A 13,981-nucleotide genomic window follows, 5' to 3' on the forward strand; every position below is an offset into this window, starting at 1 on the left:
GTCACCTGACATCTCATTCTCTCACATGAAGGATCATTGACGGTCTGGAAACACTGGATGAACTAGAGAAACTGCCTGTCAATGAGAAGACGTTCCGACCGCTGACCGAAACCCGGATAAAAGATGTGACCATCCATGCAAACCCTTTTGCTGGATAAACAACCTTCTCCACAAATGCGCAGTTTGGCATTTAACACAGATGTGCACTCTGATTTCTCACATAAGACCTTTGAACTGTGTGTAGTACTTTGCCACGGTATTAAAAGCACAACTGGTCAGGAGCTAGACATTGGAGAGAAATTTAAAGTGAACAGGACTCTGATTTTAAAGCTGCATATTGCTGAGTTGTATTAACAAATGCATTTGTGGCCAAGAATTTAGATGTAATTTGGGTTAAAGTGGCAATGGTTCTAATAAGTCGAAGCCTTAGTCAGTGTGCCACCCTTCTGATCCGCAAGCAAAACAAAGAGTCTGCTTTCATCTGTTTCTAGCTGTGGTTAAGAATTGTAAGAAATAGTTTGCATCCCTTTCAAAAGTATCCGATACCTTCTGTAACTAGCTATATGTTCATCATGTTTTCGCAATTCAGTCAAAAAGAGAGAACGTGGCCGATGTACAGCACTGCTATACAGTTTCCTCTTTTCTTTGTGTAAATAAATGGCCTGTGTTTTGTATTAAATAAAATTTTTGTACTCAATTAATTTTTACGTGCTTGCATCTTTTAAAATGTGGCCACACTGGAGGTGTGACGCGTCGTAAATAGACGTCATCACTAGTGGACAGCGCACGTGTCCCAGGAAGTTTAGTTAAACAACACACAAAGTCCATAAAATGGCTTCAGCCGACGCTTTTAAAGTAAGTTTCTTGTTTTCTATGAGGTTCCGCGTTGTTTGTGTATTTTCTATCATTGCGTCACTGTATTGTCGTGTACAGAAACTTTCGTAGTGTGACAACCGATAGACGTCTGTCTGTGTGTTCTGAGGTGTCCTCACTGAAGGGGAAAGTGACCCTGATAACAGGTGCCAGCTCGGGCATCGGTGCAGGTACGAGCGTCCTGTTCGCCAAACTCGGAGCTCTGTTGGCTCTGAACGGCCGCGACGTGGAAAACCTGAAGAAAATAGCCAAAGAGTGCACCGACTGTGGAGCTGCTCAGGTATTAACTGAGAGTTAGACACTGTGGCCAGGTTAACTTTTAACTGACATATTCCCACTCTGTGTTTTGTTTGTTTAAATAAAATTCCAAACGGTGGTTTTCAATTCTGGTCCTCAAAGACCCCTGCTCTGCTTGATTTCCAACTAACTGCACTACACCTTGCTGATTACCTGGATCAGGTATGGTCAGTCTGGTCACTCTGCTCTTCCCTCACTCCACCCTCATCTAAGTTGGTATGTTTCAGGTTTTGATTGACCGAACACGCCTGATCCAGGTAATCAGCAGTAGGTATTTGAGAAAACAAGCAGAGCAGTGGTCCTTGAGGACCAGGATTGAATACTACTGCATGTGTGCTGCGAAGTCACCACATAATCCACGTATCATTTTTCTCATTACTGTGCAGCCTCTGCTCATTCCTGGAGACCTGACTGACGAGGAGGTGGTGAAGAAGACAGTGGAGCAAACCATCGCTCACTATGGCCGGCTGGATGTCTTGGTCAACAGTGCTGGTATCCTATCGATGGGCACCATCGAGACAACAGACCTCGCTCAGTACGACAAGGTCATGAACATCAATGTCAGGTAGGATCTCAAAGACCTGACATCCCAGAATCATGGAGACAGATTAGTGTTCAGTATGAAGCACTGTAGCCGGGAAATGTCAGATCGTGCTAGATTTATTTGGTAGAATTGACAAAAACAATTATTGAAAAATTGCAACGATTGCTGACACATATCCACAGTATGTGTTAGGTGCTTGAGTGTTTAGTCCCCTGAATGTTTTTCTAATATTTTAGATCTGTATACCACCTGACTCAACTTTGTGTGCCCCATCTCATCAAGACCAAAGGCTCTGTTGTCAATGTGTCCAGTGTCAATGGACAGAGAGCAGTGGGTATTATACAGTCAGACTCATTAGAATTAAATGGAATTGATTTTTTACAGTCAGATTACGTATATTTGTTTGGCCTCCGTACACCACCACATTGAATTTGAATGTCAGTGAAGTCAAGACTTTAAGCTTTAATGTAAGGAGTTTGACAAAATTGTGGCATTAAAGATTCAGGAGTTACAGCAGTTTTAATGTGCACATCCACGTTTGTGGCCAGGTGAGGCCTTTTGCCGTCGTTGCTCCATGACTAATTAGGCAGATTGTACTGGTTCACTGAAACACAAGGTTCAAAGAGGTGTCTAAGCACGTGAAGGAGGCTAATATTAAGCTGAAAAAACTATAAAACCCACCAGAGAAATGGCAAAAACACTGGGAGTGGCCAATAAAACTGTTTAGAAAATTCTATAAAAAGAAGGTATTAACTTGCAGCTCAGCAACAGCAAATATAAAATAACTAAAGTGGAGGAAAGTGCAGAACTCTGTCCATGGTCAAGAATCTAGCCAATAAACTTTGCCAGAACACCATTAAAAATGCTTGGCCAGTACTGGATCATTCTCTGGAGTCATGAACCCAATATTAACCTGTACCAGAATGATGGGAAGAGAAAAGTATGGGGAAGGGAAGGAACAGCTCATGATCCAAAGCAGTCAGACATGGTGGCTGCCAATAGAACAGGGCACTGGTATTTATTGATGACCTAACTGCTGATAAAAGTAGAAGAATGAATTCTGAAGTGTCCAGGGTCATATTCTGCTCAGATTCCGCCAAAGGCAACTGATAGGACACTGCTTTATACTGCTGATGGATAATAACCCAAAACCTTCAGCAAAAGTTACCCAATAGTTTTCCAGGGCAAACAAAATGCTTATTCTTCACTGGCGAAGTCAGTCATCTGATCTTAACGCAAAACAGCAGAATTGGCAGCATTTCACTTACTGAAGAGAAGACGGAAATCAGAAAGGCCCACAAACAAGCAGCAGCTAAAGTAAAGGCCCGACAAAGGATCTCGAGGGAGGAAACTCATTAGGTCATGCCCATGGGTTCCAGACTTCAAGCAGTCATTGACTGCAAAGGATTTTCATCCAAGTATTAAAAGGCAGTCCTGATGTTTTAAATTATGCTAGTTTGTTCTGTTGTTTATGAGCCTCCAAAAAGCAGCGTGCTTATTTAAAGGGCTGTAAAATTCCTGAATGGTTAATGTCTCACTTTAGTTAAACCCCTTGAGTTAAATCGGAAATTCTTGACTTCTTGCTGTCTGTGTGTAGAGGCCAGTTGCCAAAAGACTTATCATTGTTTTGATATTTCGGAACCTGTATGTACATTATTCAGCACCCTCCGTGTGCAGTATCTTTGTATGGTGCATGCCATTTGTCTCTCTCCAGTTTCCTGGCGTGCTGGCCTATTGCATGTCCAAGTCTGCAATTGACCAGTTCACATGCTGTATAGCACTTGGTGAGTTGAAACGTTTTATCCTTGTGTTCATTGTTAAAGTTGACAATGGCACATCAGCACAGGAAATTATGTACGTGCTTTCTGTTTCAGAGCTGGCATCAAAGCAAGTCAGAGTGAACTCTGTCTGGTATGTGAGAAACTTCTTATTGTTGCACATTCTCACAGTTCCAAACCTTTATTTTGCACTCTATTAGATCATGCAGTTTGACTAAAATTGTTATTTAAATATAGCTAAAAGTAACTTATATTTTCCTTTATTTATGTCTTCAGCCCTGGCGTCATCATTACAGATGTCCACAAGAGAGCAGGACTAGATGAGCAGCAGTATGCGCAGGTAATGACACTTCTGCTCATCGCCACAAAAGATTTCTTCCATCTAAAAATCTTTGGGTTTGATGTTTATTCTTGTCTGCTAAAAAATAAACATATCATATCAAAATGTACTTATTCTTCTTGTCTCTCTTACCACCAGTTTCTAGCAAAGTGTAAGCAGACCCACGCCCTTGGTCGACCAGGTGAGGTGGAGGAAGTGGCCCACAGCATTGCATTCCTGGCATCTGACGCTGCCAGTTTCATCACTGGTGTCAATCTACCCATTGATGGAGGTCGTCATGCCATGTGTCCAAGATAAGACCATGTGTGTTTGACATACAGCAGTCTAATAATATAGTACTTTCAACCTCTAAGCCTACCTGTGTTTTTGTCATAGGCAGTTGACAGAATTCCTCCTAGCAGAAAAATTGAACTAAGCAGAAATGTTGCAAAACCAAGACACAGCTGCAAGGGCACAATTGTTCTTGTTTACAAAGGTAGTTTCTGTCAGGACAGATGTGAAATAGACACTAAAACACTTGTAAGTAGTCAGTTTAAACACATTGTATTATCTCACTTTCCCATGAAGATTGATGGAAGAAAACTGAAAAGCTGCTTAGAAACACAGGTTTCAGACATTTATTGGATTATCTGTTGAGTCATTAGACTTTTACACGGCATAAAAAGGTTTATGGATCAAACACTGTTAGGTTTGGTGTTGTGTGTTTAAAGAAAAATCCTCTGAGTTTATAGATTGGGGACATCAATTGCTGCACGTTTAAGTAACAAATGCATCAACAGTAAATATGGCTGGTAATGTCCTAAAGTAGACCTGATTGTTTAGGACTATTTAAATAGCTCATACACACTGTAAAATATTTGAAAATTCTTAAGGACCAGAAATGTTCCAAAGAATGTCTGGGTTTGAACTTGAAAGCTAATCAGAACTTAAATATAATTTAAATAGAATCCACTGTAGATAAGGTTTTATAATTATACATTTACATTTTAACAAAATTAACTTAGTGTCAGACTTATACAAAGAATATTGAAAATGTTAATGCTACTGTGAAAATATAATTTAATGAAAGTCGCTTGCATGTAGTCTTCCCTTTGTGTAAAGCAGATAGTTGTTTTCTTTATTATTTCCAAGAGCTGACAAGAGTTTATCAGAGTGTCAACTTTTGCAGCACCAGGCGTCACCTCTGTGTCGTCCCACATCATATCAGGAAATGTCTTGTTGGCTGTGAGATGAGAGGTGCAGTACGAGGTAGCATCTTGACACACTTTTCTCTGTTCACACTGTGGAAAGGATCACTCAGCAGTTCTTTGTGTGAAGGTATCTGTATAAAAGTTGGGTCTCAGCATTGGACACTTGAGGCTCAAAGACTTACCTGGAGAGAATACACCTGTGTATCTGAGGCACACTGTATACCTGAATGAGTGATATGATGATGCTTCATATGCGTAAGGGCTTCGCACAATTACTATTGCACTTTATATTACTATACAGTACATGTATAAATAATACTTAAACATTAAAATACGAATTATTGCATTTGTAGATGTAATTGTTCCATATTTCTGTACAGATCTTTAAAAAAAAAAAAAAAAAGTCTAAGAAAAGCTTTTACACAATCTGGTATCAGACCGTGAAGAAAATGATACAACATGGCCTGAGAGATGACAGAATTCAGAAGCCGGAATCCAGGTCTTGTGTCACATAAACAAGTCTCTGGAAAAATTAGCTTGTTACCGTTTTCCATATTGTGATCAGACGTCTTATCTCGGCACCGCCGTGCGTTTCTGCAGTCCAAGCATATTTTGCATTTTGGAAAAGGGTTGTGCTCTGAGAAACACGGAAGCATCAGTCTCCCTGTTCACTCCTTTCCAGTGTCCCTCCATTGGGCACTTATAGGAAGCACACTGGTCCAACCTCAAGGTGATAGCGTGCACCAGCTTCTGTGGTCGGTAGGTTGTACACGTCCACTATGGGGAGTAAGTTTGGGTCTTGGCTCTGGAAAATGAAGTGGGTCTGATGCCAGTGGCCATCTTTGATCTAAAAATGAAAGTTATAATATTTCACATGACTGAGAAGAGAGTTCAAAGATTCTACTGTCTCACCTATTCAGCTACAGTACTCAAAGTTACTAAGTTACAAAGACATGAAAATTTCCCCAACTGTTTGGAAGTAGTGTATGCAGATTTGTTTTTTGCCATGGGTTTGAGATCTGTCAGAGATTCCTGGAATTGTATTTAAGCTGCACAAAGCACTAAAGTCTTATTTTCAACAACAACCCATTTATTTTAGAATGTCAGACTTCATCTGGATCACTGCTGTCAAATTTATTAGTAAAGAATTTTAAAGTGCTCCCAGCCTCCGTTTCCCCTACCCCACAACAATGCCACCTATTTTTATAGTAGAATCAACCTGATGTATTTTCCAAAATGTTGTGCTAATTCCTTGACGATGTAAACATTGAATTTTATGCTACGATGGTTAACAGCACACACCCAGCAGTCATCCCTTGGTATGAGCGGCTCCAGGAGGTCTCCTGCCTGAATCTTCTCCCCAGTCCAGGCCTTGAAACCCACAGCCCTGGCAGAAGGCTGCAGGGAGGGTCCTGCTGCCCACACAGGTGTGTTGAGGCAATGAATGGTGATGTGCTGCACAGCCTCAGTGCTCAAAAGGTGGATGAAATTCATTTGGATGTGACCCACTCCTATCTCCAACTATAAAGCAAGTGGAAATTTAGCAAATTACATTCATTTGTACACATTTGTCATAGTTAGGCTAGAATTACAGAAATAACTGCTGATACGGGAACCTTACAGACCTGGAGACCAACTTCCCAATTTTTTAGAGAATGTATGCCACACAGCTTTGTGCATTTACAAGCTTACAACAAGTGCAATGTGAGATTGGTTTGATTGCGGATTGTGCCAAATGTAGATGTACACTCACTGGCCACTTTATCAGGTACAACTGTCCAATCTAATACCACAGCTCTGCCATGAATTCTTCTTTTACAATGTTATTTCTCCATTTATAGGTTGAAGCTGTTAGAAAGGTCAAAGTGGCTTGTGGACTTATACTGGAGTGCATTCAAATGTACAAGTGTACCTTATAAAGTGGCCTTGTGTCTTAGATAGACCATCAGTAGCTGAAAAGTGAGTTTTGGAAATCATGTTTTAAATTATTCTTGAAATCATTAAAACCTTCATTATGGCATATGTTAGACGATGCAGTGGATACTAAATTTGCAGGCTTTAAATCTGCTATGAATTAGAATCAGTTACATCTGGATCGCAGATTGCATCTTTAAGTATTACTGTCTATCCCCATTATTTTCTTTAAATTTTATGCTGGGACTTGATCCTGCCATATTGCTTTGTTGCAATATCTTAGGGCTGAAAATCACTTCAAAACAAAGGAATTAACGGATAGCTCCAGAAGTTTACTTGCCAACTTTAAGATTGATTGCAAGAGGAATCATCCAACTAGCTCATTGTCTAGAGCCAGGAATTTAACAGCTATGTTCCTTCATACAGAGCCCATACTTCAACGTTAACCATCTCCTATTCTTTCTGAACTAGCATTAGAAGAACATTCTCTACATGAATAAAAGCAATGATGGATCTATTGTCATCTGCTTCATCTACTGCCTGCACAATATTCTCCTAAATTAATCTTGTCTGCACCCAAGCGACACGTGTTTACATTTAATTGGGTGTTTTGTCTAGCTGAGGCAAATGGAAAAACATTCAAGTGATCCTGACCTTGGATACTGTGACAGGTTTCAGGCAAGTCTGTCCACCGGCAGTGAAGTTGCACGTCACCTCAATCGTATCAGCAGCGCAGCCAAGGTTTGGGTCAATCCAGTAAGCGCCTGCCAAAGAGCAAACGACCAATTAACCATTACCAATCTCTTTAACCAAGTGAAGATGTGCAACAAAATAGCGGCACAGTTTCAACGCCTCCTTACCATCATGCATCCTGTGTTCACAGTTGTAGAGGTCTTGGCAGATTCTGGCAGGATTGTCACGGGTTCCCAGTGGGTTCTTTAAACTCTGGATGAGAGTGCTGAGGTGCTGCAGGGTCTTGAAAATCTCTGTACCCTGGTCTAACATGGGCAGGTCCATGTTCTGATAATTCTGATTTGGACATAAATATTGACAGGACTATTATCTTTAGAACCAAAAAGTTTTAAATGAGCATCATTTCCTTTGAAACTGACCTCTTGCTTCAGTGCAACATGTGAATCAATAAGGACTTGAAAGGCAGCACCAAGAGCCTCATTTGTCTATTACAGAAGACAATAAGTTAAACACAACATAATCCCTTTGCTTTTCAGTTAGTTCTACCGAATGTCATCTTTCTTCCCCACTAATATGGTGATACTTACAAGTGAGAGTGCTGAACTGGGAAGACCCTAGAGACCCAAAGGAGAGAGGAGCATTATATGCATGATGCCTCCTCTTGGCACATACAAGTTATTTTTTGAGGATTGATTTTTGTAACAACAGCCACTGTGTATTTGGATTCATGTAACACTACTGTTGGTCCCAACGGTTGATGGTCCGGCCTTCAATTCTCATGCAATATGCACAGAAACAACCATGAGTGCACAAGAAATGATGCATGAAAAAAAGGATATGAAGCGTGTCAAATGCAGAAAATTGGAGCCGCTGGCTAACGATTTGAATTAGATTATAGTGGAAAACAGACAGGTCTAACTAATTCGATTATCCTCTAAATAACACGCTTCGTGTGCTTGAAGTCTGGGATGAGAATCTCATAGGTTTTCTAGTAGACTAGATGTAGAAGCCACAGTTGATTCTGCATGTTTTAAATCCAACTGAGATATAAATTGTGAAAGCACTTTAGGTCATCACTGCAAGTGTCATGTGATCCACTGAAAGAGACTAGCCATCACTTGTTTTCAATGCAAAGCCATTGGATCATGATCATTTGTAATTGATATGATCCAACTTCTTGAAATGGGATATTGGAAGAAATTCTTCTAAGAGGAAGCCTTTACTCTTAAATACTGCAGACATTTAGACACAGTGATGTCCTGTATGTTGTGTCTCTTACATTTGACATTTTGACTAATGAAGGAAGTGAGTTGCAACACTTGGGGTTTGCACTAATGAAGACTGCAAATCGATCAGCAGTTAATTCAGCACAACTGCTGAGAAAACCTCTTTTTGGAACAAGTCTCATTGAGAATTTGAAGCAAAATGGGGGCGGGGGGACCATTCTGGTTTTTCATTTGTATAGTATAAAATATTTTGTACTCACTGGTGGTCCTGGGGGTCCACGAGGACCAGGAAATCCCTGAGAAATCATGCAACCACATTAGACTTCAAATGAATTAATTACAGCCTGGGCTTTACAGAACATGAGCAAACCACAGCAGACCTGTGCAAATGAAGCCGCAAAAGGTAAATTAATAATTAGAGTTACTCACCCTTGGTCCTTGCAATCCCTGATGGACATGAAAGAAACAGAAATAAATATTCATAATAATACAATAACTGAATAAATCTAGAACATACCAACTTTATTTTTTTGTTAACCAAACACAGTATAACCTTATCTCTGTGCTATACAACAATCTTTGTCTACTGTAGGTTGAATTGCTATTGAATTACACTCATTCTCATTTGCATGCCTACACGTAGAGAAAACGGATAGATGGGAGCTTGTGAACTATGTCTGTATATGAGCACGCAACAAAGCTCTTAAAAAGCTTGAGATGAGAACGCGGGCTGCATTTATCACTGTCATGAATTCCGGAGCAGTTAAGTGTAACTGTGAGTGTAACAACAAACAATGGAGCACACTAGGAAATAAAAAGTGCTGAAGGCAAAGGAGTCTGGTGGGCTGTCTCCATAGGCAGGCTCCTACTCTGTGCTCACAGTACACACAGAAAAGGATTCATCAACACCGCACCACGCACCGTCTCTCCCCGACTTCCTTTGTCACCCTGGGGTCCCTGATGGGGAAAAAAGGAGACAGAGGATCACTCCATCACTGCCAAAAAAGCCGAAAGAACTCCCACAAAGCTTGGCAGATAGGATGAGATATTAGGTACGTACAGGATGACCGCTGGGGCCAATGATGCCACTGGGGCCCACGGCTCCGTCAATACCCTGGAAAGCAGACGTATGAGGGTGAGTGAGAACATATATGATGGAGCATCTGATGAAGCTGTGCTTATTTTTCATGGCTAGTGTGCAGCTGGCACGAGTTCAGAGCACTGACATTGACTGAAATACTGCTCCGACTTACCAAAGTAACATTAATCTTCATCTTACCATCAAACCACGTGGTCCTTTTGGTCCCTGTATCCCCGCTGGCCCAATGTCTCCTGGCGGTCCCTAGAAATAGACTTTTCTTAAAATAATGGATGAGGTATGGTACATGAAGGTTAAACTGGCTTTAGGTATTCATTACCATTGTTTACTTGCATCGAAAATAAGTAGGATTTTTTTACATGACAAATGGCTCTAAAAAGATTTGATTGTATTTCAATCCTAAATTTTTTACTATATTTGAACTACTGTATATGCTGTTTTGTGGTTAATATACTAAAGCTTAATTTTTATTTTATGCCAACAGAAAATAATACAGTACTTTGTGTGTAATCAAACTAAATCTTCAATAAACTAGTGAGTGAAATAACAGGGAAAACAATTTCCAGTTTGCCCTTAATTTTAGACCAGAAGTTTGAAACCATAAGGCCACATACTATAAGCAGTAAACAAGCGTGTGTTTAGCATTTTGACCTTTTCTTAAAAATGTATCAAAACAGTCCTGATATACTGTTGATTTACTTAACTGACTACTTTTTTTTTTTTACTTTTTTCTTAACTTGCATAGGTTGAACTTAGGTCTTGACTAATTTCACTTGGTTAAATGTGTCTTCACTGCAATCTTTAAAAAAAATGCAAGCCTAAGTATACAAAGACCTAAAGACATGGAAATTTGGGTTACTGTTTGCTGTCGTAACAGCAGAAGTTTTAATCACACATGTGCTACCTAATTAAATCTATGCAAATATAGACAGTTTGCAGCAGTGGTAACAAAACCATAAAAACAGCTTAAGTATAATTGATACATTAAAAAGGGAAAGAAGTTGTTTGACGTTAACAATTTTTTACAAATAAAGTCCTCATCACTCCAGACGTTGTGAATGTGTTACTGCACCTTTTATCTGATGACACTACTCAAAATATCCTCGCTCACTGAGCTTTTCAGTTAGAACACAAAGACAAAGCTCATGTGATTCACGCTCCTGTACAACTTCCATGGTAAGAAATTGTCTGATATGCCAAGGCTTTAAATTAACAAGACAAAAGAAAATCCTGCTGTTTCTTCAGCTGGCAATAAGCTAAGGGCAGCATTACCTTAAGTAGATCCGACTTACAATGTAGCAGAGATCATCCTGAGGCCAATTCAGTGTTCATGCCCATTTTTACTAAAGAGACAGTACAAAGTGATGTACCCCCAGACAACTGCAGGCATTTAAACTTACTTGACCAAGAGTAGAACACACGGTAGAATAACACCAAAGTATTTTCTGACTTTAACAAGTTTGACTGAAGGGTTAGTAACTTAGTTCACACAGAAGTATGACTGACCCAGATCATCATGGCAGCCTACCTTTGGTCCAAACAGACCCAACATTCCTGGGAATCCTTGTTCACCTGAATCTCCCTGATACACAAACACAAGGGAAAAGGTGACGGTGATCGTCACAAGATTTTCACAAGAAAAAAAAAAAAAAAGTGACTTGATGGAATTTTAATTATTTGACAGGTTGATGCTTACTGGTTGCCCTTTAAGTCCCTGGTCTCCCCGTTTTCCTGGCAATCCCATCCCACCAATGGAGCCTCTTTTCCCTGATGGACCAGTTTGTCCTGGAAGACCCCTGTCACCCTGGAGAGCAGACAAAGACACAAACAAATGTACAGTCACGTCCCACCCAGCAGCCTCAGCAGATACACTCAGGCCAAGCAGTGGCCATAATTCAAGTGACAGGCTCATGATCTATAGCCACTGCCCACCAACGGACACTAATGATATTTAGAGCCCCTGGACAAGGAAGCACCACTGCCCAGAACTCATTATGGTTCTCACTATTGCAGGCTGGTGCTTTCCCCATACATCACTCTGGGTTCCCCTAATATTAGTTTCACTATCACAAAATGCAGCAGAGCCAAATGAAAGTTTAACACATATCAACTGTCCAAAGTCAATCAATGTGTCCAGATTATCAGTAGACTGTTTGACCAATTTGAAATGCAACTGTAAACACTAAAGGTGAGGTGTTAAATGTCCAATTCAGAACTCTGCAAACTCACTTATATTTTGCAGCACTTTACTTGAGAAAGTATATAAAGACCAAGAGTGCAGAGTTAAGCCTTTGAGATCAGAAAATGCCCTAAATTAAAGGCAGTGTTACAATGCAAAGCAAAGCAAAATAAAGCTGAGTTGGCAAGTTCTACTGTACTGGATAGTGGGAATAAATTAGCCCATGTTGTGACCTATAAAAAGTAAGCCATATCTTAACACTGCACTCTGTGAAAAAGAAAATTAACAAAGTTGTATCCTTCTCACCTTTGGTCCAAAGGACCCTTGACTTCCAGGAAGCCCCATCACACCAGTTGTACCCTGCTGTCCAGGTTTTCCAGGGAAGCCCACTTCTCCATCTTCTCCTTGTTCCCCCTGAACAAAAAATAGAATTGCTAATGAATTAGCAAAGCTGCTATTCTTTTCACTCTGTGAAATGGGCACCACTGACCGTTCTCACCTTGACGCCTTTGTGTCCAATTTTACCAGGTAGTCCATCCATTCCAGGTAGTCCCTCATGTCCCTCCCTGCCCACAACTCCACGTGGTCCAGAAAGACCCTCTAGACCCTTACCAAAAACAATCAGATGGTATGTCAAAATTTGGAGTGGCCTTGAAAAATATTTATTTTCTTAATGTGTTATTATATTCTATGGCAAGAAATGCATCCAACTTACCGGTGGCCCTTTGGTTCCAGATGCACCTGTGGCCCCTGCTTTTCCTTTCTGACCCTAGAGAATAAAGAGTTCACGTTCCATAGTTCTGACATGCATGACAGTAAATACAGTACGAGAATATATCATGAAGTAATTATCTCGTACTGTCCAACACATTCATGCCACTATATCTTACTATGTCCTTACTTGATCACCTTTGGATCCTTTCAGCCCTGTTTGTCCCTTTGGCCCAGGGTGTCCCTAAAACGATCATTAAGGTTTGGTTTGAATTAGACTTATGAAGACATCATCCAGGCAAAGTGTCAGTGTTGTATATTCTAAGAAAGAAAAGGGGACACTTACAGGAGGACCTTGGGCACCAGCTGCACCTCTCTTTCCTTCTAAACCTATCTGACCCTGGAAAACATTTGCTGCATTTCAATGTATAGGACATCACTTAAGCCTAACTGACAATATATCTTAAAACACGCACATGTGTCTTTTTGTCCCCCACTTACAAAGTGTCCAGGGTCACCTGGTTCTCCTCTCTCCCCCCTGTCTCCAGAAGGGCCCTGGATTCATATGTAAACAAATTAAACAACCCAGAATAAAACTGGCAAACAAAATAGGAAAAGCTGGTACATGTAAGAAACTCACTCTGTCACCTTGGGGACCTAGAGGACCTTCTGCTTTGCTTTTGTCCCCCTGTTCACCCTAAACAAGCAATATAGAAACAGACACACAGCAGCAATAGAGGGTATTTCCTTCAGACTCGATGGTCTGTGCAAAATCAATTCATGTTTTGTTTGAAAGAGTAAAACAATAGAAAGGCATTGCCTGCCTCTCTTTATATGAATAGCCAATCATTACATGCGCTGTTCCACAGAATTATTCCATTTCACAATAATGAATGGCAATGTCTGTTTCAAGGTCTTTATGGGATTCATTAAACAATAACCACGGATGTGTGCATGATTTTAATGGCCATATGTTGTGCATATGTCAAATGAAATACATAAAAGAAGAGCTGCAGAGATCATCTTAAAGTGGGAGGATTAGTGATGGCCAGGGGCTGAGCAAAAGTCTTATTTGGATTTATGAAAACCAACATACTGTATCATAAGTGTTTTTAATACAACTATAATGAAAATATG

General features: G+C 40.4%; 3 protein-coding genes across 14 annotated transcripts in view; 2 read left to right on the forward strand and 1 right to left on the reverse strand.

Moving 5' to 3' along the window:
* ppil3 (peptidylprolyl isomerase (cyclophilin)-like 3) overlaps window positions 1-697 on the forward strand; it is a 2,030-nt gene extending 1,333 nt beyond the window's left edge. The window contains exon 6 of the mRNA XM_067521149.1: window positions 32-697. Coding sequence (XP_067377250.1) covers window positions 32-158 — 127 coding nt within the window. The 3' untranslated portion in view covers window positions 159-697. The remainder of the gene's footprint in view (window positions 1-31) is intronic.
* A 6-nt stretch (window positions 698-703) lies between these two features.
* zgc:101858 (uncharacterized protein LOC449555 homolog) lies at window positions 704-4,184 on the forward strand. Its single transcript, XM_067521148.1, has 8 exons — window positions 704-855; window positions 983-1,153; window positions 1,557-1,735; window positions 1,951-2,044; window positions 3,429-3,498; window positions 3,589-3,625; window positions 3,769-3,832; window positions 3,971-4,184. Exons 1-8 carry the CDS (start codon window positions 832-834, stop codon window positions 4,127-4,129), a joined length of 798 nt encoding a protein of 265 aa, XP_067377249.1. The 5' UTR covers window positions 704-831; the 3' UTR covers window positions 4,130-4,184.
* Window positions 4,185-4,435: 251 nt separating this feature from the next.
* col27a1b (collagen, type XXVII, alpha 1b) overlaps window positions 4,436-13,981 on the reverse strand; it is a 58,789-nt gene continuing 49,243 nt past the window's right edge. For 7 of the 12 annotated variants that reach the window (XM_067521142.1, XM_067521141.1, XM_067521135.1 and 4 more), the window contains 20 exons: window positions 13,485-13,541; window positions 13,346-13,399; window positions 13,191-13,244; window positions 13,035-13,088; window positions 12,849-12,902; window positions 12,624-12,740; window positions 12,440-12,547; window positions 11,651-11,758; window positions 11,483-11,536; window positions 10,135-10,197; window positions 9,916-9,969; window positions 9,777-9,812; window positions 9,285-9,302; window positions 9,116-9,151; window positions 8,217-8,243; window positions 8,049-8,114; window positions 7,797-7,965; window positions 7,591-7,700; window positions 6,325-6,543; window positions 4,436-5,869 (listed from right to left, as the gene is read on the reverse strand). In XM_067521142.1, the coding sequence (XP_067377243.1) occupies window positions 5,723-5,869; window positions 6,325-6,543; window positions 7,591-7,700; window positions 7,797-7,965; window positions 8,049-8,114; window positions 8,217-8,243; window positions 9,116-9,151; window positions 9,285-9,302; window positions 9,777-9,812; window positions 9,916-9,969; window positions 10,135-10,197; window positions 11,483-11,536; window positions 11,651-11,758; window positions 12,440-12,547; window positions 12,624-12,740; window positions 12,849-12,902; window positions 13,035-13,088; window positions 13,191-13,244; window positions 13,346-13,399; window positions 13,485-13,541 (1,605 nt within the window). In that variant the 3' untranslated portion in view covers window positions 4,436-5,722. The other 5 variants (XM_067521136.1, XM_067521139.1, XM_067521146.1 and 2 more) reach the window with 3 other exon arrangements.

The sequence above is a fragment of the Channa argus genome, chromosome 11 (genome assembly GCF_033026475.1).
Source record: "Channa argus isolate prfri chromosome 11, Channa argus male v1.0, whole genome shotgun sequence".
NCBI lineage: Eukaryota > Metazoa > Chordata > Actinopteri > Anabantiformes > Channidae > Channa > Channa argus.

Coding starts and splice junctions, on each gene's coding strand:
- zgc:101858 (XM_067521148.1), top strand. CDS start 832: ATGGCTTCAGCCGACGCTTTTAAA. Junction 1,736..1,950: donor GTCATGAACATCAATGTCAG/GTAGGATCTCAA, acceptor CTAATATTTTAG/ATCTGTATACCACCTGACTC. Junction 2,045..3,428: donor GTGTCAATGGACAGAGAGCA/GTGGGTATTATA, acceptor GTCTCTCTCCAG/TTTCCTGGCGTGCTGGCCTA.